At 37.6% G+C, this 23,696-nt stretch overlaps 1 protein-coding gene across 5 annotated transcripts in view; it reads right to left on the minus strand.

Moving 5' to 3' along the window:
• Nucleotides 1–3,413: 3,413 nt before the first annotated feature.
• Nucleotides 3,414–23,696, minus strand: part of ATAD1 (ATPase family AAA domain containing 1) — a 448,511-nt gene continuing 428,228 nt past the window's right edge. For 3 of the 5 annotated variants that reach the window (XM_073353761.1, XM_073353763.1, XM_073353760.1), the window contains 8 exons: nt 21,884–21,982; nt 21,306–21,426; nt 18,701–18,901; nt 13,988–14,094; nt 9,540–9,629; nt 7,597–7,647; nt 5,139–5,272; nt 3,414–4,045 (listed from right to left, as the gene is read on the minus strand). In XM_073353761.1, the coding sequence (XP_073209862.1) occupies nt 3,925–4,045; nt 5,139–5,272; nt 7,597–7,647; nt 9,540–9,629; nt 13,988–14,094; nt 18,701–18,901; nt 21,306–21,426; nt 21,884–21,982 (924 nt within the window). In that variant the 3' untranslated portion in view covers nt 3,414–3,924. Of the gene's footprint in view, nt 4,046–5,138; nt 5,273–7,596; nt 7,648–9,539; nt 9,630–13,987; nt 14,095–18,700; nt 18,902–21,305; nt 21,427–21,883; nt 21,985–23,696 lie in introns of all 5 variants that reach the window. The other 2 variants (XM_073353762.1, XM_073353764.1) reach the window with 1 other exon arrangement.

Here is a 23,696-nt window from a genome sequence, read left to right on the forward strand (position 1 = left end):
CTTGCTCTCATCCTTTACCGAGCGGTTGGGCAAAATTGTGTGTGTGCAGTGTAGTGTTATGGCACTTTAACGTTTTACTTTTTTTAATGTGCACGTTAGTGTGTCTAAGAGGAGGCAGGTCAAAGAAGGTAGCTTGAAATAGTGCACCTTGCCGTGGTGAGGTTTGTGATGGTCATTAGTACTTATGAAAGTTCATTCTAGTCTAGGACTAGCCCCTGAGAAAGTTTAGTCTCCTGCATGCATGAACTTTACCCTTATGGTGGACAACTCCATTATGGCCAAGGAACAGTTGTAGACTACAGTTCTCCTGAAGCTTTGGGCACCTTTAGATATCCAGGCCCAAGCCAGAGTATATTGAAGAAAAGGACAAAAACCTTCAACTTAATATTTTATGGGAAGGCACTGTAGAGAGCAGAGGCCAGGTTTGATGGGCTTAGAATAGCCAGCATTACTGAGGAGATGCCCTGCAGCATTGTGTACTAGTTGGAGTTTCCTAAGAGCTTCATGGCCGGCTACAGTGTATTGCAGTAACCCAGACAGGAAGTGATGATGTAACTGAGGCCAGGTCATCATCTGCTAGGAGAGGATAGATTCTTCTGGCCCACCAGGTATGGTAGAAAGCATTATGCACAGATGCTGGTGTGAGTTTAGAAGTGGTGAAGAAACCCAAAGTACCCCTACCCTGAAACTGACCAGCTGCAACCTTCACCTAATAAAGGCTGAATGGTGGCTGCAAGAGTATCATCGGTCATGGCCACACAAGAGAAAGCTATAATCTCAGAACTCTACTTTCTTCCCAAACAGACACACAAAGACATAGAATTGCTCCAGTCAGGATGCCAAGTGGCATTTTGCCCTCAGAGCCGCGTGAGGAAAAATCCCACCATGAAGGGCTCCCCTCTAGGTCACTGAGAAGTGCAAATTTGTGGGGAAGTTGCTCATGGCTAGATGGTGAAGCACTCAGCACCAACCACAGGGACTAAATTTTCGAAAGTCCTGGTAAGTGAACGGTTAAGAGTAAACCACTTTCTGCTCAGAGGATGAGCTGATACACTTCAGGCACCATGATCCCCTGCTTATTTGTGTACCTAGTTTGGGTGAACTGTTGTCCCTACTCTTACTCCCAAGTACAGGACGAAAAAGCTGAAGTTCAAGCATACTCTGAAAGAGAATCTTAAATAGCAGAAGGGCAATTCAAGTGGTGTTCTCCAGAGATCTATATCAGTGGTTTTCACTCTGTGATCGATGGAGCCTTGGGGGTCCATAGACTGTTTAAGACTTCCAAAGGTGTCCACACCTCCATTTGAAATTTTTTAGGGATCTGCAAATGGAAAAAGAAAAGTTGAAAACCACTGATCTATATGAATCCTTCACTGAATAGCAGGGTCCTTGTGAAAAGAAGACACCAGGATTTCTTCCTAGACTAGATCATTTGATCAGTCTTTTAGCTACAGACTACTACTGAAGCTATGATGGTTACTGAGTGGAGTAGGAAGAGACCTAAATGAAATCAAACACACATCACACAGTATCACGTTCAAGGGGACAGGGAAAAACAAACCATTGGGTCCAAAAGGGCCTGGTTCAGCAAAAGCATATAATCGTGCTTAACTTTAATTAAAATCAATGGGACTGCTCAGCTATTTAGAGTACCCCGAGGTTTAAGGTTAAGCATGTATTTATTTAAGTGCTTTGCTGAACTGATTCTAAAACCACAGAAGTTAATTTTAATATGCTGAGTGTTACTGTATGTAAGGTAATGGGGGAGGGGGGGAATCACAGTACCTAATGCTTCACTAAAACTATATTACTTCTGCTGCATTTTCCTCATCCACAAATTTAATCAAAATTCAAGAACAACTAAATTTGCCTGTCATTTGTTCCTTATAAATCCCTGCTGCTTTTCCTCTAGATGTTTACAAATTCTCTCACTGCTGGTTCTGTTTTTTTTTTCCTAAGGACTCGAGAGCTCCCCTTCCCGTAGGAGGAATTCTTTTAAAAAGGATAGAATTCTCTGTTATTGGATCTCCTCAACTATTGTTTGAGGTTTCTATAGTTGAAATACTTGAGATTAAAATGCCAAATACCCCAAATTAGCGTTCTTTACTGTGGCATAATCTCATTTCCCTTTCCCACTATGATTGAAAGCTATGTGCATTTACCCTAGAGCTTTCCAGTGTCAAAAAAGGAAACAAACATTAGACTGGAGAAACACAATCTTTGAGAGGAGGGGGTGGGAAAATGAGTTGCTGAGTCAAAATAACATCTTTTGAACAGCTGATATGTAACAGAGTTCACTGAAGAAGTTCTCAGAGAAAAGGGACTTTTTACATATTATAAAATACAGTGGTGATAAACTTGATGGAATTTCCATTTTTAGCCCTTTATCTCCTAGGGTGGCTGGTTCAAATTTCTTTATCTTATTTTTAACTTGTTTTCATGCTTATTTAACTTTCCTCTTATCAGTAGCATATGCTGGTTGTCCGTAACATACTTAGGTCTGAACATCCTGGCTGTTAGGTTAGGAAGTATATATGCACGTAATTAGTGCACAGTTCATAGTGCTGCTATAAAAAATAAAGGTACACTTTGTTTAAACAATATTAAGCTTGGAAAAGTTTTACATCTTACATTATCGATCTCATAAATTTGTTCTACTGTACTTGTTGGCAACAGTTTAACATTGCTAATTCACAATGACTGGGAGACCCAGGTCGAGTTTCTCAGCTTTGCAAATTAGTGTATGAGGAAACAAAGAAAACCACCACAAAATATACTTCCCTCTCCAAGTTAAAATAATGCTTGTGATAATTCATAGCATCTTGTAAAGATGTTGAAATATTTTCTCTAAAAAAGAAAAGGAGTACTAGTGGCACCTTAGAAACTAACCAATTTATTTGAGCATAAGCTTTCGTGAGCTACAGCTCACTTCATCAGATGCATTTGAGTTATGCTCAAATAAATTGGTTAGTCTCTAAGGTGCCACAAGTACTCCTTTTCTTTTTGCGAATACAGACTAACACGGCTGCTACTCTGAAACCTGTCATATTTTCTAAAGAAAATGAAGTCATAACAACAGAACCCCTGACTAGTGTATAATAAATCAGAGCCATATTTTTTAGGGAATTAGAACATGGAGGGTTTAATGAAAGACCAGTTAGCAAGGTTATTCACTCAACTCAGAGAGTAAAAATGTAAAAAAAAAAAAAAAAAAAAAAGCCTAATAGCAGGATTTCATAAAAAATGAAAAATATTCAAACATTTACTCATTAGTTTGCTACCTCTACTGAATGTAGACTTAAAACATCAATGTGAAAGTCACCAATACTTCAAAGTTGTAAAATAAAATTTGAATTCAAACAGAATTTCTGCCTTTTGTATAAGTTTCTAAAAGTAAAAAAGGTAAATGTGCATTGAATACAATAGAGTCTTTTAATCTATACATCTGATTTAATTTCATTCAGTAATTAAGTAAAAAAAGATTTTCCATATTCAACTTATCTACAGATTATGTCTATATATAAAAAATGTGTGGATATATACACTTAATATAAACACACACACGTTCATACATATATACATGAACTGGTATTCAATCATTTTCCACTTCCCCTCAAAAACATGCATCAGCTTAGAACCTACTTTAAGGCCACTACAACATATTGGTAATTGGACAAAACACAAGCATTCACTCTTGGACTGGACTATATTGTTCCACTTCATGAGCTGTAGACCACATCTATTTCTGTAAGATTACCAGATTTCAATAATTTAGAATTCAGTGTATAAAACCCTTCTGGAAATGAAACATTTAACTCCCTTATTGAAAGAATATCCCTCCCCCCACACTCGTTTTAACTAACTGATTACAGCGCAAGTCACCAAACTAGGCCACATCAGAAACTGCAAACACACTGTTTAGTCTTAGTCTAAACTAACATGCATCAAAACATTCTGAAGTGTTGCATCTTTTGACTTCCTCATCTTCTCAATTGCCCTGTGCAGATCCAGCTGTTGCACTGGCCGAATTTCATCTTCATCATTGCTTTAAAAAAAAACAAAAAACCCAACAGTGATTCAAATGTTACATAATTAATCTGATTTACATGCTGTAAAATAATCCTCAGCTATACATACAGTGCCAGAAACTACAGAACACTCAATAGATAATGTCTGGCTATATCAACGGATGTAACTGACCTAACCAGGGGTAGGAGAGAAGTGTTCACAAGAGCTATTACTTGCTGCAAAGTTCTGGAATTACATAATGTAACACAGGATCAAGGTCTATGCAACACAAGGGTGTGTGGGTTCCTCTTTAGGTACCTTACTGTATTGTTAAAAAAAGTTCTGAAGTTGTGAACACTAAAATAAGGAACTCATTCAACAGGAAAGAAACCTATTTGACAGTCTAGTTTGGCTCTTTATAAAATGTTGTTTAGCTGTAATTTTTTAAGGAAACTCTGGACTACTTACTGTTCACTAATTTCTGGTTTTTATATATATATATATGGAGAATTAGTTCTCCAACTAAACACATCAAATGTCTTTTGTTCACTTTTCAGTACTAAACCATGAAATGTAGCACTCAAGCTCACCTTGGATTTGGATTTAAGGACATACAAAAGTAAGCCTGAGGGCAGTGATTCTGTAACAGAGGCAACGGAACCTTTACATTAGAATGTATAGTTTAGTGCTTTGAGAAATGCAGGGGGTGCATGACTGGAACCTGTATAATTCAAGTAGCCACATTTACAGCCTATGATTACACACAGGGACCGATCCTCCAAACATTATACACAGTGTAACTTTATGCACATGAACAGTCCCATTAAAATCAATAAAGTTATGCCCCATCTTGTGTGTTCATCTTTTACCATAATATTTCCCAATAGTACTGAAGTAATTTTCATACTGATTTATTACATCCATAACCAAAATGAAGTGATTTATTCACTGAATTTGTGTGTGTGGAGTGAGGATTGGTGTAGAGAAAAACCACCACTGGTTTCCATCATTTGTTTTGTTTTTAAAGCTCCTTCTTAACATTAAAACTGAAGACACAATTATTTGTAGTGTCTAGCACAAAGGGGGCTTAGTCTCAGTCTCGCAGCCATAATACAAACACCAAGAAGCACCTTTCTTCACATGTAGAATTAACATATTCCCTGACGCACAGGAGTGCTGCATCACGACACATTTCTTTCAAATCACTTCCTGAAAATCCATCTGTTTCTTTAGCAATTTGCAGGAGGTCCACATGCCTGTCCACCTACCAGAAAATAAAGAAATGGGCATGAAAACTTCAAAGTCAGTAAGATATTTTACAAAATATAGAAAAGAAAGTCACTATTAGAGACTTACTGTCTTTAGATTTTATTAGGGTTTTGCCTTTGAGGAACTAAAAGGAAATGTTAGCAAAGTATAATCACAACATAAAACAATTACTTTCTACCTGGGAAGCAACGACATGATCAGTAAAACTAAAGTTTCACTAACAAAACTTTATAGTTATTAAAAAACTGGCAGCCACTGGAAGGCAGTAATTACCTTATTATTTCTCCTGTACAAATTTAGAGTGCTGATAGCTGAAGAGGACAGGATCCCCCTGACACAAAGTCTTGAAGAGCTTCTATGACCCTTTTTAGGGCTTGTCTTTACTAGCAAATTATGTCATGTTAGAACACAACTGTGAAGAGTTATAAGTATCAGCTCAGTGTTAAATATGACACAGCATGCAATATAGACAACATCCGGTAACTACCAGTGGATACAACGGAATCACAGAAATGGTGATCCAATTCTTCTACACCCACACTCCAACATTAGCCTTTCTTTACAAGGGGCTGATCCTACAAGGTACTTAGTGAACTCAGGTCCATATATATATATATATGTGTGTGTGTGTGTGTAATACAAAACAAGACCTAGGCATAGGCCTATAAGTATTATTTTATTTTATTACATGTCTACCAACACACAAATTTATTTCTCAGACATTGTTAGAAAGTGTACATTTAGCATTCACTTTTCATTTTAATGAACATTTTTGCCACTTCACACACTAAGTCTGAAAAATCAACTGACATATTAATATTTTCTGTTGGCACCTTTCATCACAGAATATCAAAACACATTAAAACCAATTAATTTTAATAGTGCTATTCTGAGGTGGTGAAGAATTATACCCATGTTACAAATAAGAGAGCTGAACCGTTGACAGGCAACATAACTCGTCCAAGTTCATGCACCAAGTCAAGCAGAACCCAAAAGCAACCCAGGAGTCTTGACTCCCTCTTGATAGTTCTAATCCAGATCTCCCAACTTTAAACAAATATTTTCCATCAGAAAATGGCGTCTTCTAGAAGCTAATCTTTTTACATAGATGCATCAGAAAAGCAAGTGGAATGTTTTTTAAAATTTCTTTATAGACAAATTAAAACTACAATGCTTCAAGTACATAAAAAAAGATCAACATTAAGGAACATGTTCAAATAAAAGGAAAAAATATTTCCTGAAAAAGGAACAATCTGCGTCTAGAAGATTAGCCTGCTCTAAGTCTAGAGGCTTTGATATGACCCATCACATTCCTTTCAGTCCTAATGTCTATAATTCTATGGATTTCCCAATACTAAATCCATCAAACTTAAAATCATCAAGTTTCAGCCTTCCTCTAGGACTCATTTATGTTGACACTTTTCTTTTAAATATCAATTCTGTTTTCATATCTCTAGTGCTCACTTATTTTGCTGGAAGGACCTTATATTCCAACTATCACCTGCAAGCAATCCTGACAGTTTATGAAATGTTTTCCTTCTTAATACTTAGCCATTCATAGCGATCAACTCCCATATTATACCACTAAAATTGATGAGATTTAAAATTAGTTTTACTTCTGAAATGTATTTGTTTTATTGTACAGTCATTAATCTAGGATGTTTTGTAAACTAATATGGGAATTACTAATATGGTGGGTCTAAATCCTGAAAGTTCTCCATGCTAGGAACCATGATCTTAAAAGGGAGTTCCACACAGAAGGCTGGCAGGACGAGGCTGTACGTTTTGTCAACAGCAACAGTGGTAAAATTGTGTAAAAATACACAGATGTTCCAAGTCTCCTTGTTCCTTCTCTAGTCTGTGACATGAGCCCCATATAAAGTACTGAAGATAAATGTGAGGCAACACTTTTTCTTCCCGATGAACAAGCAGGAGGTAAAAGCAGCACTGTCACACATTGCCACTTCCCAGCTCAACTAGAGAGAATGCCCTTGACAGAGAGATTGTATAATTTGCCCTAAACCACAGTGAATCGTTGTCAAAACTGATATTAGAAATCTAATTTCTCTAAAGACAGTTTCATGCTTAATCTATTAAACTACTCTACCTCTGAAATCTGAGGTCACACCCAAATCCAGAAGCTTCCCAGTCATAAATACACTGCACTCAAACACTGTCTACCAGCATGTTTCTGATTATAATCCATACAATGGTCAAAGATGATTGGTTCGAAAGCATGTTTTTCAACTGCCCTGAAGGTTTCCACCCACGGCCATGATAATGCATAGAAATATTTTTTCAAACGAATATGTTACTTACATTTTCATTTTTCAAAATCAGTTTCAAAATCGCCTCTCTCTGTTTCAGAGCCTTTAAACAGAAACAAGATTTCAGTCATTATGGAACAAAAAGAGACTGATAGAGAGTGTGACATTTCTTTACCTATTAAAATAATTCAACTGTACATATTTATTTTGCATCTTCCATGCCCTCCAGAAACACAGGTTGATCCCTTGAAATGAGAGGTCAGTTTCCTAGCATGTATGCTACTGATGGCAATGGTGCTATTCAGCACCAAGATATCAAGTCTACTTTTTATCCCTTGAGTCCAGCAACACTGTTTACATTAATTATAGGGAAAGAGAAAAAAACTAGCTGACGAATACTTAAAATCTTACTCTTCCCTGAATGGGACTTGTACCCATGTAACTATCTTAGGGTTTTCTGCACCCATCATCCATAACAGAGGACTGGTCCCGCTGGATCTAAAATGGACATTATATATTTAATATACTTTGTTAATCACATAAGCAACAGGACAATCACCATTGCTGCAAACGCTGTTTTCAAAAGTCACGTTGATTCTAAAGATCATACTTGAGAAACTTCCTTAAGCAATATTAGTCATGCATTGCAATGAAGTTATTGACAGAAGATGGGTAAACACTGAGCATAGTTTTACTGAGACCAAGATTGCAAAATGTAAGTGTTGAAAAAACTGATTCATATCTGCCAATGAACAAGTTTATGCCATTTAAAAATCCGCTTCCATTTATAAAAATTGAATTGATTAAATGTAAATTGCAGAATACTTTATTATAAGCTTCAATGCCTACCTAGGAGTTTCTGGCTGCTGCATCCCCAAGCCCTGCAAACACCTTTTTCTTACCTACGGAGTGGCCTTGGGTATTCACAGCTGCCAATTCCCCTTGTTTATTTTGGATTAATAAGCTACCCTGAGGGAAAATAATTACTTGGCATAGTAACTGTGGTGCTCAGAGATGACTGTCCATACTGAACCCCACTCTTGAGATAAATGTACTCTGGAGAAAGAACCTGGAATTTCCAGAGTACACTCCACTGTGGTTCACACATCCCAAACAGCATTCTGAGGGAATCAAAGGGGAAAACGCCCCAAACATCCTTTGGTTTCTTTCATTAATTAAAAGAATCCTTCTACAAAAGACTGAGATGATTGGCCACATGGATCCACACTCCCTATTCACCTTTCCCACTTCAGAGAACCACAGTTACCACGGTAAGTAACTTATTTCTGTTTCAAGAATCACCTGTAAGGATCCCCTCTCTGAGGTTAATGGGTAGTAGTAACTTTCCAGGTTGGGCATCAGATGAAGAAACCGAGTTAAACTATGTGAGTACAGAGAACACAAGAGCCTTATTTATATCAGTAACAGGAACACTGAGTAGGCATCTGGTAGAATTTGAGCATTCTCTGATAGCTTTAGGTGGCTGAACAGCTGCCAAGTCTAACCATGATGGAAAGATAGTCTGATATATTTTGACGACCCCTGAGCTAAGATATGCTGACCTTTGGTCTTATAGTCAAAGATAACTGCCAACAACTTCAAGAAAAATTGAACAGAAGTGTACATAAATTTACATGCAGGGGTATCAGTGCTTTTAGTTGCTCTCCCCTTGGTGTGGACGAGCAGAATGGAAAGTATGCACCAACTCCATTGTACAGGATGAGTGCAGGAAATGGGTTTTGAAGCTGCTGGTGGCACAATGAGTTCGTTCCAGCTAAAATGTGTACATCTCGAGTTTCTCATGGGAAATTTCACCCTAAAAAGCAAAAATTATCTGTACTTGTGAGAAACTGAAAACAAGCCTTAACAATACTCTCTGGTGCAGTTTGCCCGGGCAGTGAAGACGTAGGTCTCTCATTTGATACAGTACAAACCTATTGCTAATCCACTAGGCAAACGACCCAACATTATTTAAGACAATTTGCTCTGACTTACTGGTTGGTTAATGTGAAACCTCGTAGGCATTCTTCTCATAATGGCAGAGTCAAGATCCTGAGGGCGATTGGTAGCTCCCATCACTATCACCTTAATACAGAAAAACAGAATGATTAAATAGCAGAGAGAAATTATTTCAAGAATCATCATAACGGGGATTCACAAAACAAACAAGCCAAATTGGGTAGCTGTTCTACATTCCATCAAGCAAATCAGCCTACAGAGAAGTTGTGTCAAGCTTTCTGACATTTGCTCTAGCAGCAGGATTTAAACAAACATATTATGAGGTTATTTTAAACAGCTGGAAGCAGACTAGTTAGTTCAAAGTATTTTGAACCTTTCACCTCTAGTTTGCAAATTCAACTTCAGTCCAAATCAACAGGCAGAATGTAACAATTTTTGGTCACTAACATTTGGACTCTGTGGACAAGTTCTCTCCAGAACTAACAATGGGGAGGCATTTTGGTAAGCACTCTCTCTTTTCCTATGTAAATAAAAAGCAGATTGGATTCCAGGACTAGCAATATAGCATTTTTCACAAGCATTAAATTCACTAAAAAGAATGTCTGATTTTTAAAAAACCTAAACAGCTGAAAAGCCAAAATAAACTAACTGCTTTTGTATTATTAACTGGATGTGAAGCTACAGGAAGCTTTACAAAGGTTTCATTTAATGTAATATGAATGGTTTCAGAGTAACAGCCGTGTTAGTCTGTATTCTCAAAAAGAAAAGGAGTACTTGTGGCACCTTAGAGACTAACCAATTTATTTGAGCATAAGCTTTCGTGAGCTAAGTGAGCTGTAGCTCACGAAAGCTTATGCTCAAATAAATTGGTTAGTCTCTAAGGTGCCACAAGTTCTCCTTTTCTTTTTGTAATATGAATGCATTTTATTTTATAATCCATATTTAAGACAGGAACAATATTTACATCATTGGACTACACCTCAACTGTCATTTTAAGAGCAAAGTTACCTACAGTGTACACATCTCATTTTCTCTAAATTATGTTATTCTAAATGATGTACATTGCAAATGCTCAGTCACAAAACACATGAATGTCAAAGAAATTAATTCCATATAATTTTAGATTCCTAAAAGCATGTTGTTTTTAGCTCTCTCATTTTGGATCTTTGCCCCACAACTGGCCTTGGCAAGTTGAGAGCTATGCATCAGAGCTATGTTGCTTTCATGGGCTAGAGTGATGCTGCCATCTAGAGGCACAAAGTTGTGGCTCAAGTTACCAGACAGTAACATGGTAAGCAGACATTAAAAAAATTATTTTACGTTCAACAAAATATTGTAAGCGAAAGGTTCATTTAATAAATGGTCCAACGATATTTATTAGACCACATATAGAAGTAGTTAAGGGGTCAGATTCTCTGGTCTGTACATGACACAGCATCAGGAGGTGAAAACCACACTTATCCCTTGCTCCTGGGGCCAGCCAGATGGCAGGCCGTACCTTTGCAAAAGTCAGAGAAGCTTGAAGTTTGATCCAACAATTCTCTCTGCTGGTGGCTCCAGGGGTCTTTTTGGCAGCAGGCAAATCACCTGGGCATACAGGTGCCCTGGCCACATCACCTTTCCTCTGGGAACACAGCAGATGCACAACATAGCCACTAAATCAGCTCTATGGCATCTGGATATTTTCCTTACACAAGACAAAAAGATGACCAGATCTGGCTGCTTTTTTCTGAGGCCAAAATCTAGCCTCATATTCTAAGTATGAATATAAACATATCACCATTCATGCAAAGGGAAGCTTGGGGACAGGCTGAAATCAATTTAGACTTTTTTTAAAAAAAGTAAAGATAATTAGAGATTACATTGTAAAGTTCAATAACTACTCTTCTCTCTTCTGTGTCCCTAGAGAAACTCTGCCCCTTTCTTACAACATAGCAGATGAACATCTGTTGTAACAGCAGGAATGACAAAAACAGACTTCCCTCCACTTTCAAGATAGGGAATGTGATGTCATCTGCAGTCACACCCTCATCTAAGGATTCCCTCTCCCCCTCAGAGGAGTTCTAGGGCACGGGACACTGAGGAAGACAGGCTGCAAGGGTATCCTTCTTGTTCTGTACTGAACCACCAGACGTCAGCACAGGGAGAAACTGTTTCGGTGCAATCCAACCTACACCAATTTTGGAGCCCTAATAATTCTTTGCCATCCACCTTCCCCTTCCTGCTTCCTCATGCAAGTGGCACAATGCATAGCTTCCTAACTCCTAAAGGGAGTTTTAGATCACCACTACTGCTTGTATCTCCATCAGCAAGGGAAAACGCACAGACAATTTGCTACACACAAAACTCTCAAAATTTCAAAACTAATTTCTGAAATAAGTCTATAATTTAAAAACTATTTAATTTAGACACAACAGGCTGTACATTGTGCACAATACTGTTCCTTCTCAGGTGCACTTGAAGCAGGAGGCAACTAACAGGGTCTACATGTTGCCCATCGCGTCCAACTGTTTAAGTTACTGAGACTTCAGTACATTTTCCTCAGAATGTTAAGAATTTTACAGCAATAATAAAAGCTGGAATGAATCCTTACTATCAGAGGGAATTTTGTTTAGATCCAGACACAGCATAACACTCCCAACTAAATATTTACCAATAAAACATTTTGAAGAAATTGTAACGGTCAGCTCTCAAAAAATATGGGGCAGTCTTTAAAAGTGCTTTGGACATTTCAAAATCATTGTTTAAAGAAAGATTTTTCTGAACAGTATGAAGTGCAATATGGGAAGAGCCTGAAAATGGACATGTCCAATAATTCTCAAAAATATTTAGATATATTTTCACAACCAACTCCCAAAACTCTCCAACCAGGTGCTTTGTACTATATTTTACTTTAATGGGGCTCCCACTGTGCCAAGAAGTATGAGTGAGGGGCCACAATGACTTCTTCAGGCTCAGGAGTGGAAGCACAAGATCAGATATATGTTTTACTGAAGGAAAGGAATGCTTCATTTCACTGTTTCCAAGACACTTTCACAATGTTTAAAGAGGCATTGTGTTAAAAACACTGGGAAGAATCTGTGCCTTAGCGAACATCAGGTTACTCACCCTTAACTTCAAGTTCTGTGCGGTGTAGTTATTAGCACTAACATCCTATTGACAAATTGTATAGTTCTGTTCCTTGCAAAGCAGCTGGTCAACAGCTATACTTAGCCTATATGTCTTTGAATCATAGTATGAAACCTCTGCGATAAAGTTACTGGTTGTATTCAAGATGCATGAGAAGCTGGACTTCAATTTGACTGCCATTCTGACAGATTTTAAAGTTATAAACTATAAAAAGATATAGTTAAAACCAGCAGTGAAACAGAGAAAAGAAAGCTTGTCTAATCGGGAAAAGAGTACTCTTAGGCATTGGATGGTTCAGGGTCCTTTTTATGGGATACAAACACTTTCAGTTCTAGAATGCCAAATTAAGTGCAGTCTGATTGTGATTACCATCCAATGACTGCTTGGTGGTCTATGTGAAACAAGTACTGTCATCTGTTCAGTTCCTAGTGGATTAATTTCTACATGTAAAACTATCACTTCACTCTGAGTACAGAAGTCAAGCATTTAACAGACACGGAGAGAGAACTGCCCTCTCAGCCTTACAAGGAGGTTTCTCTGAGTAAAATTTGAGAAATGTTGATAGGATGGTGTGGGGTCAGGCTGCCCTCTCTCTCTCCAAGTGCTCTAAATGACAGAATTTCAGACTCTCACAAGTACTTTTTACAAGCAGCACCAACTATTATTTTCTAATTTGACATTGTTACCAAAAGTTAGATGAGAAAGGAAGGGTTGGATAAATGAGGCAAAATTCCTGCTCTGGTAATATCAGCTTCCTGAACTTTTAAGTTTAGCCCAGTAAGCGTAAAGATTATGCTTCTGTTGGAGAAGCAGCTGGGCTGGTGGAGGGAGGATGTCTAGGCTTTTCTATAGTGAGTATTGAAATAATTGGGATTAATATTCAAATCTTTCAATAAGGGTCCTGGCGTCTAAGATTTAGGAGTCATGCAAGCGAATTTCAAAAGGAACAGTGTGGGTTTATTTCCTTGCCAGTTAGACAGGCCAAGAGTGGTTTGTATTTGTCTTAGCTGTTACGTTTACCCTGAAACAACTGTTCATGTGATTTTGTTTCAAATAATAAAGCTTAAAATTTAAATAATCTCAAATATTGTGGTTATATTATTGGGGGGAAAAAAACACTTTTTTAAAGTGTCTATAATTTACTATTGTCCACAGTAACATGAATGCATGAAGTGATTATTAGCATAGGATTCTTGTTCCGACATATTCTGCCATCCAGCAACAAAACAGAGAAATTCTTCTGCCAGCTACTATGTTCAACAGACTATTTTTAACTAGTTCCTAAATGGAGAAAAAAATGTATTAAGTTTCTCAGTGAGAATTATGGTAGGTTTTGTCTTATTTTTTTAACTCACTTGGCAACTATAGTCAGTGTCCAGACCATCCCACAGACTCATGAACTGAGCTTTCATCATAGCTGTAGCTTCATGATCAGAACTTGAACGGCTTCGTAGAAAGGAATCTAAATGAAAAAGATTCAATGAGCATTATTTACCTTCACATTCAACCATAGCAACTATTATATTTCTCAAGGGCAAATTTATAAGATTGTAAGATTGTAATCACAAAAGAAAAATAATTTAGGACCAAGGAGAGAGATGCTGAATATCACTGAAATTTTAGTCAGATCTTCTCAGTTACATTATTTAAGCACTATGTAAGTACATGAAATATCACATGAAACTGTCTCAGATTTTGTGAAATAATCCCAAAATATTGCAGAAAACCTAGAGGAGAAAAATCTGCATTTGCCAATGTTTTACTTTCTCAGGTATCTTACTAGCACTTCCTATATATAATTGGTATCTTAGGCAGCTTCTATTCCTAGATATGTGAAAAAATGAATTTTCATCCTTGCTCCTCCTGAAGACTATTACGCTCCCTCTGAGAATACGACAACCTAAGAAGCTATCAAAGGAGACTATTACAGCATAGTTGCATGTTTAATGTAAAGCGGCCCACCCACTTTTCATGCAGCGTTCTAGCTCTACTAATCAACTCCAGAAGCATATACTGTTGTTAAAAAAGAGTTAATAAGAGCGCTTCCAGAAGGAAAACAGATTGTCTTTGGAAAAAGACTCCACCATAAAATGAAGTTGGAGAAAAGTGGAAGTTTCACTACATGTTTCACAGTGAATCTTGTTTCTCAGTGTCCCATTTTAAGAAGTGCTTGGTGAAAAAGAGAATGAGCAATTTTAAATGAAGTGTTCTTGTTTCACTTTGGTATGGATTCATGACTTCGAAGTTAAAAAGACAAATCCTCATGCTCCTAATAACTAGCACTTCTGCTTTCTCCCTAATCCTTATATAGATTTTTGTTTGTTTTAAATTTTCTTCTTCCTTCCACCCCATTCTCATTTGTCCTCTTAATTCTTTAAACTTTATTTTTATTGTTTTATATATAAAAAAAAATACATAAATACATGCACAGGATGGAAATAGCATATAAATAACAAAATTCAGCGTTCATTATTTGCAAAACTTGGAACAAACAAAATCACAAACCAAAACTGAACCCCTAGAGGTCATGTAGGGCATAACGTAGGAGTATCAGGAACTAATACATACTAAACTGCAAAAGTATTCCATAGTTTCATGTTTAGCATATCTTGCATGTAAATACCTTGCAATGCCGGCTACAAAAGTGCCATGCAAATGCCTGTTTTCACTTTCAGGTGACATTGTAAATAAGAAGTGGGCAGGATTATCTCCCATAAATTGTAAACAAACTTGTTTGTCTTACTGCCTGACTGAACAAGAAGTAGGACTGAGTGGACTTGTAGGCACTAAAGTTTTACTTTGTTTTGTTTTTGAGTGCAGTTACGTAACAGCAACAACAACAAAATCTACATTTTTAAGTTGTACTTTCATGATATAGAGACTGCATTACGAGTATGGTATGAGGTGAACGGAAAAATATTTCTTGTTTATCATTTTTACAGTGCAAATATTTGTAATAAAAATAATTATATATAGTGAGAACAATACACTATGTATTCTGAGTTGTAAGTTAAGTCAATATATTTGAAAATGTAGAAAAACATCCAAAAATATTTAATAAATTTCAATTGGGATTCTATTGCTTAACCGTGTGATTAAAATTGCAATTAATTTTTTATTTGCAATTAATTTTTTTGAGTTAATTGCGTGAGTTAACTGTGATTAATTGACAACCCTAATTTTAAGATGTATAACCTTACTCTAAAGATACGCATGTCCCCACTGATATTGTAATACCACATCTCTAGGCTATCATCTGTGTTTATACATATTAGATATTGGTTAGTTTTGAATGAATTTTTGCCTTCAATTGAACCTAAGTGCATCAGGTATACAAAAAGATCTAGAGTTAAATATGCGTCTTCCAAAGTATATTTGTAACAGAAAACAAAAAACCCCACAGACTTAAAACAAGCCAATGTGGGCATGTTCAGATCCCTGACTGCTTCAGTTCCCTCTGCTCCTGCCTATCCTATATTATCTAATAATATTCTAAACACAAATATATTTAAGTAATTTGCTAAATCAAATATAAATTAGTACAAAACCTAAATAAATATAAAAAAAAAGTTTCATATTAATTGTATGTCAGATGCCCTGCACACATTGAATAACTAGTGCTCTTTAAGATTACATATCAGGAGTATGGATTGTTCCAAAGGATTTGTGGTTACCATAACGTGATCCATCAGAGGTTCTAGTGAAGAGGTTCTGTCTAGCTGTGCAAGTTGTGATGATCAGTGCAGATAATGCTATAATCAGTAGATAGTTCTATATCACCCAGTTTAGTGTTAATCTGTTACTCTCTGTAGTGCTACACAGTTGTTACTGCTCAGTTCCAAAAGGTGGTCAACAGAAGAGTTCAGCCTAGCTGGTTATCTGCTCCAAGTTGGAAGATTATATAAGTGAATATTACCATATTCACAAGGATACATAGGAAAACAAACTGATTTCTAAATTTGTTGAGGTACGCTTTTCATGATAAAAAAAAATCTGCTATTTTTGGTCAAATCTGGTTTCAGTCCACCAGACTTGAAGTGTCTGTCAAGTTTCAGAGGGGCGTTTGCAAAAATCTTGTGAAGCCTGCTAAATCCACAGTGAAGGTGAATGGGTACTTGATGCTGCATCTGACAGTGCTCCCCCATAGGATCTGCTGTATGCCACTGAATGCAGGGCTCTTTTTACTAAGATCAGAGGAGAAGTCAGAAAAGAGAGAAATTCTGTGGCCCTTATAATAAGGTTTTAGCTTTTCTGGCGCATTCATTAACATTATTTTAACCTTGAACTTCAGCAGCTTGAAGATGATGGGTCTGGGCCTGTCAGACTCCTGCCTTTTAGTACTAGGCATCTGATGGGCCCTTTCAATATCTAATGGCAGCTAGGGTCCATGGTGATGTCCACCCCCCACAAAGCAGAGCAGGTTAAGTGAGGTCAATTAACCTGATAGGCTGCACCTGGGGGAGAGCCAGTGCTTGAAAGGCTCGTTGATGATGGAGCCCCGCTGACAAGGAACATGCAGGGCAGATATAAAGTCAGGAAGTTGGCAGTGAAAAGGGGCTGAAAGTGAAGTGAGGTGTTTTGAAGCTATAGAGCTAGGTAGTCTACAGTTAATGCCTGGAAGGAGGGAGTCTGGGTTCCAGTCCCAGGACTATGTCAGCAACTATGGTCTGCTTGCTATTTACCTGTTGCTTTTTTCCTGGACTCCTTCCTACTTCTCTTGTGACTCCCCTGCTCTCTGGGTTTACTAGACCAGAGTAGCAGGCTGGGCCAGGTTCCTCTATCAGCCATTGGGAAAGTGACACAGAACCTGGCCGTGGATTGGAAGACTATCTGGAGCAGATGAAGACAGCTGATCCAGTGGGGCTTTGATAGCCTGGAAGGGAAGGACTACATAGTGACCTGGCCAGATGGCTGAGTCACGAAGAGGGAACACCTGAGTTCCAGAGACAGTGAGAACAAGAGGGGAAACAGTGTGAGCCACTATCGAGAGGGGGGCAACAGACCTGGAGCTAATCCCCAGAGCAGCCAAGAAACCATGGAGCTAATCCCCAGAGCAGCCTCATGGTGAGTGAACCCCATTACAGGGGCCAATTTAAATATGGTATGGAGCAGCTTCTGAAGTGGATACTATCTTTCTCCTGAGTGAATCATTTGGGATTTTACATCCCATACATCTTTAGAGAGGACACAAATATCCTTTGACATAGAATTTATCAGACAGACAGGATTCATTCAGTGCCATGATATCCTGGGCTAGATCTTGTTTTGCTTCCCTCTTCAGCTGCTTAGGTGATTCAGGCTTAGGTCTTTCGTTGCTTCTCACTTTTTCATTGGAAGCACTTTGAAGTTTATTCAGGAAATTAATTTACATTTATGACCAACTTATTCCCAATTTGCTAGGAAAGTAATTACAAGAGATGAACGGATATGTGGGGAGGTCTGGGACGAGGCAGCTGTCTTTCTCATGGGTACCATACAACTGTTCTGTTAATTCTAACCACCCATTTCTTTGCAGTCTTCTAATTCCAAGCCCTTAGCTTCCTCAACATTCTACCAGCAGAAGGGCTAGTTTAATCTGCCCAGGCCTTTCAGAGATAACTACGTATTTCAGGAAAGCCTTTCTTCTCTAAACATGAGCTTCCTAAAAGGTCCAACTTAGCTCCGTGGAGAGAGAAAGAACAGTGGTGCTGTACCCCACCAACATATATTTCCAGAACTGACACTCAAACTGGGAACTTCCATTCACTGTGTTTCTCCTATAACTAACCCCAGGTGTAAATTCACAAACAGTAACTACTACTGCTGGAAAAGCTTTTAAGAAAGACATTTATAGGGATAACTTAACTTAAAATTTAACTCTTATCATAGGACTTCTGCAATATGAGACATGCTACTTTGACATGGATGCTCTTCAATACTATTTACGCTATTAAATCTTGTTTTATTACCATTTTGTTCTGTATGCTAATACAAATGTTTTCTCAGAATTAGTGTTATCAGACACATCAACTCACATTTAAAGTTTAATGTTGCATTTCTGTGACTAAGAAAAAAAGCAGGTATGTTACCTATTTCATCGATAAAAATGATGGAAGGTTGCAGTTTTATAGCAAGGGAGAAGACAGCAGCAGCCAGTTTCTGAGACTCCCCATACCATTTATCAGTCAATGTTGAAGGCTGGAGATTAATAAATCGACAACCGGCTTCCTTTGCTGTAGCTTTGGCAATCAGAGTTTTACCACAACCTGGAGGGCCATAGAGAAGTACTCCTGAAAAATAACAGTATTAACGTTTTAGGGTCACTGGAAGGAAGGAAAGACCCCAGTGTGACTAACATAGCGATATATGAACTCCTATTCTATCTAGATTTCCCTAAGGCTAGCATCTGAGTACCTTTCAGTAACTACCACCAAACTCCATGTACACAATTGTACTGCAATTATTGTATTGCCTTAATATAAAAAAGCAATAATTTCAAATTATTCGAGACTGCTTTACCTTCTTTTCTTAGAGAAGAGCTAATACAGAACAGCTCATTTTAAACTTAAGAAACATCTGAAGCTTTGATTTGTGCCTATTAGTTATAAGTAACACTCTACATTACTGACAAGTTAGTGGGCAAAAAAAAATCTTTTTCAGTTTGCTTACTTGGGGCATTTGCTAGGGCTTTGTTTATAGTCACTCTACCTTCCTGAAAAGTCTTATGAAAAAAAAATTTGTAATGAGGTAAGGAAATCCATATAAGTTATTTTAAAAGCATTTTTAAAAAATTCCATGCATATTATTTAGTAGTACATACATTCTCATTTTTCCCCCTAAAATTAGTCAATTCACTACAGTTTCCTGTAGTGAATACCTTTTCTTATTTTGTTAGACTTAAATGGGTGTTCTCTATAAACACAGCTGCAGAAACTGGTGAGTTAGTTTTTTCTTAATTTAAATGTTTTTGAGGCTATCTACATAAGGACAATTACTTAAGAGATGCATCTCCCATCTTCATGATTTAAATAACTGATAAAATTGAGGAGCGTGGTCTGTTTGGAAGTTCTACATAAATAGTCCTTTCTTCATCTTATTAAAGCATATGACCAAACACCAATTTTCCAGCCAAGATGAATTCCTAACAAGCGGACAATATTTTGTATAAAACTGAAACATTTATTACCGAACAGAACAGAACTGAATGTTTTAAGGGGACAACTGATAGATGTACACAGTAATTTATTATACAAAGAAGGCTTTCATATAATACAAAGAAAAGATGGAAGAGATCTTGTCAATAGAAAATAAGCCTTATACTCTTGTCCTCCTATCTAACTACTTAGGTCCAAAGTTTGCTTTCATGTACATGAGTATAAAGCAATTGTGACTAAGAACTTCAGTGGAGACACTTCAAATTTACAATACTATAAATAAGAGCAGATTTGACCTTTTCTCTCTCAGGTTGTGTTGAGTTGGCAGTGAACTTATCTAGCTAAACACCAGAGAAGGAGGGATGAAGGATCTATATATTCACACTTGCATTCCCTTACTGGAGATCTGGGTCCAGAACAGCCAAAAGGGACCTGCAAAATTAGCTTGCAGTAAGTCTTCACATTTAAGGGCTTTGTTTCTATCAGTGCACTGGTATCCTTATCGAAGTGTGGAAACATTTCCTAGCATATAACAGAGCTATATCTGATCTCCTCAAAAAGAACAAAATGAAATGTAAAAGAAAAAAAAAAAACCAGAAATCCAGAATTAATGCACAAGTTGGATGTCTCCTGGAAATGCGTATTTGGATTGGTAGAACATGCATGGATATGACTTCAATAAAAATTGACATTATACCAGCGTTTCCCAAACTTTTTTGGCCATGGAACACTTTTTAGCCTATTACAGAACACTTATAATATTATTTCGTAGTCGTTTGGTTTTTTAAAAAAAATTGCATTTATGCTCAAACGTATTTTATAAAACAAAGCAAAAATACAAATTTAAAATAACTTGAACTGACAATTTCTAACTGGAAAGCGCATTCAAAGTAGTATAAAAATCAATTCTAGATTCTTTCATGGAACATCTATTCACATTGTGTGGAACACAGTTTGGGAAATGCTGCATCATACAATAACGAAGAAGACTGTTTATGAAGTAGTGCAAAGATCTTGGCCGTTTGTTTGTTTTTAGTCTCTCACAAAATTGCAATAAGGTCATTCTATAATGTCAATCCTCATAATTAAAGTAATAGAAAAATACCATTCTGAGGAATTAAACTTTAAATATCAGGTTGCGATTTGACTCTTCTCCTTAACACGAGGTACGTCATTTCTAATACCCAACTTGTCTGGAACAGTCCTCTTGAAAGCATAAAAGTAAAAATTTTTTTTTGGTACTAGTCATTACAATTTTTTTAATAAAAGAAACCACGGACAAATTATATCTAGAACAGTGGTTCTTAAACTTTTGTACTGGTGACCCCTTTCACATAGCAAGCCTCTGAGTGCGACACCCCTCCCCCCCAAATTAAAAACACTTCTTAATATATTTAACACCATTACAAATGCTGAAGGCAAAGCAGGGTTTGGGGTGGAGGCTGACAGCTCACAACCCCCCATATAATAACCTCCCAACCCCCTGAGGGATCCCAACCCCCAGTTTGAGAACCCCTGATCTAGAATGCTTTCTCCTTACCTTTTGGTGGCTGCAAGAGTCTGGAATTCTCAAACAAATGTTTCTTCTTGATAGGTAAAATGACTGTGTCCTTCAGATCTGTAATGACATCATCTAAACCTGCAATATCACTCCAGGTTACCTGATGTACAAAAACAGTATTGGGGTGGGGGTGGGGAAGAAGTTAATGAATGTATCATACCCACAGCCAGCAAACATAACCCTGATTCCCAGATGGCCTCCAGAGAATCTTTTTAAGAAAAAAAAAAAAAAGGCAGTATGAAATCTCAGATTCAAGACCATGTAAATTTCATTATTTTTATGAATAATGTAACAAAATGCAAGTTTCTCTCTATGATGCAGTTAAGATTTCTTGGTAGAAAATTATTTTCCACTTGGATACATTCTGACAATGATGAGCTTTTAAAGTTTCAAAGTTCTACATTTATGAAAATATAATTCCTAGTTGAAGGACAGATTTGACTACTAATGACACTATTAAGAGCTTCCATGTTTCACTCTGTTTTATACACATATAAAGTACCATATTTATTATAGGAATAATAGGGGGAAAATGAACCATGAATATAGTGTCTTACATGCATGCTAAGAGGGTCTACTAGATGTGCGGCAATGCTCATTTCATATTCAGTAAGCTTGACATTTTTCACCCCAATTTGCTTCATTAGCTTTTCTGCCTAGAAAGAGAGAACAGAAGCCATGAACATTAGAAAAAGAAAATGGTTAAATAGTTTAAGATCTGTTTTTAAAAAGTTGCTATTTTGGGGGTTGGAAGTTAGGAGCTAGAAATGAGATAGGAAGTCATTTGTTGAATATGGCTTGAGTCCTTTGCAATAAAAAGGCATTACTGTCTATCTACTCAGTGGCCTATATGAAGCTAATTCATGGTCTCAATTTCTGACAAATGTCACATCAAAAAATTACATTAAAAATATTCTGAGTGCCAGTCACAGCAGACACATTGAAGACTGAAAAGGCATAAAGATCCTGCTCTGTCTCAGTCCTTAAGAACAGGGCTGAGGCACATTAATGGGTGGTAGTCTCCGCTCCCCACAGCTCCCATTGGCCGGGAACAGGGAACCATGGCCACTGGGAGCTGTAGGGAGTCATGCCTGCAGACAGTCAACCTAAACAAAATGTCTTGCAGCCCACCTTCAGATTACCCTGATGGGCCACATGCTGAAGGTTACCGACCTCTGCAGTAGGGGGTACTCCTCCCTCTGTCTGTATAAAAGCACTGCCCCAGCATAGGACTATAAAGAACATTGCATTAAAGATGAAGTCTGTCAAATTATGCTGGAGAGTGGTCCTGACCACTTGTTATCAAACAGAACCCACGAAGGGAGTTAACTCTAATTAGTTTGGTCAAGATGCTGGGGTAAATATACTCCATTTATCTAGATGTCCTTTGCATGAAGGCAGTATGTAAAATACAGAGTTTCAGTTGGATATGCTAGTGTTCACTTCCTGTCTTAAACCAGGGCTTGAAAAATTTACCCACTTACTAATCAAAAGACTAAACTTTAGATAGGTGCAAGAGACTTAGGAGGGAGGGAATGAAATAGCCAGGTCCAGGGCCAACACCTTGGTGAGAAACCAAAATCCACTGCTTCTCAGAAGTACTGGGAATGGGGGAGGATGTGAGACTGCTACTAGGGTGCTATCCACAGATTCTGTTTGAAGACCTTCAGCCTCTGGTTAGTAGGTAACTGAAATTTAAAACTCCAACCACTCTACTCACTGAGAAGGCTTTTGTGTCTCTCTTCCCCTCTTGTCCAGAGCATCTTAGCTGCTCTAGAGAATCATAGAAATGTAAGGCTAGAAGAAACTTCAAGAAGTCTTCAAGTCCAGCCCTCTGAGCTGTGGCAGAACCAAGTAAACTCAGACCATCCCTGACAGGTGTTTGTCCAACCTGTTCTTAAAAAATTTCCAATCGTGGGGATTCCACAACCTCCCTTGGAAGCTTATTCCAGATCTTAACTACCCATTTGGTTAGCACGTTTTTCCTAATATCTAACCTAAGTCTCTCTTGCTGCTGAGTAAGCTCAGTACTACTAATCCTAACTTCAGTGGAGATGAACAATTTATCACTGTCCTCTTTATAACAGCTTTTAATATACTTGGAAGACTTATCAGATCCGCTTACCCCCTCCTCCCCCCCAAAACTTCTTTTCTCAAGACTAAACATGCTCAGGTTTTTAACCTTTCCTCAAAGGAAACCTGACCTAAAGCTTTTATCATTTTTGTTGCTCTCCTCCTGATTCTCTCCTAAAGTGTGGTGCCCAGAATTGGACAATACTCCAGCCAAGGTCTCACCAGTGCTGAGTAGAGCAGGACAATTACCTCCCATGTCTTTTATATGACACTCCTGTTAATACACCCCAAAAACAG

Source organism: Lepidochelys kempii, chromosome 7 (assembly GCF_965140265.1).
Source record: "Lepidochelys kempii isolate rLepKem1 chromosome 7, rLepKem1.hap2, whole genome shotgun sequence".
Lineage (NCBI taxonomy): Eukaryota > Metazoa > Chordata > Testudines > Cheloniidae > Lepidochelys > Lepidochelys kempii.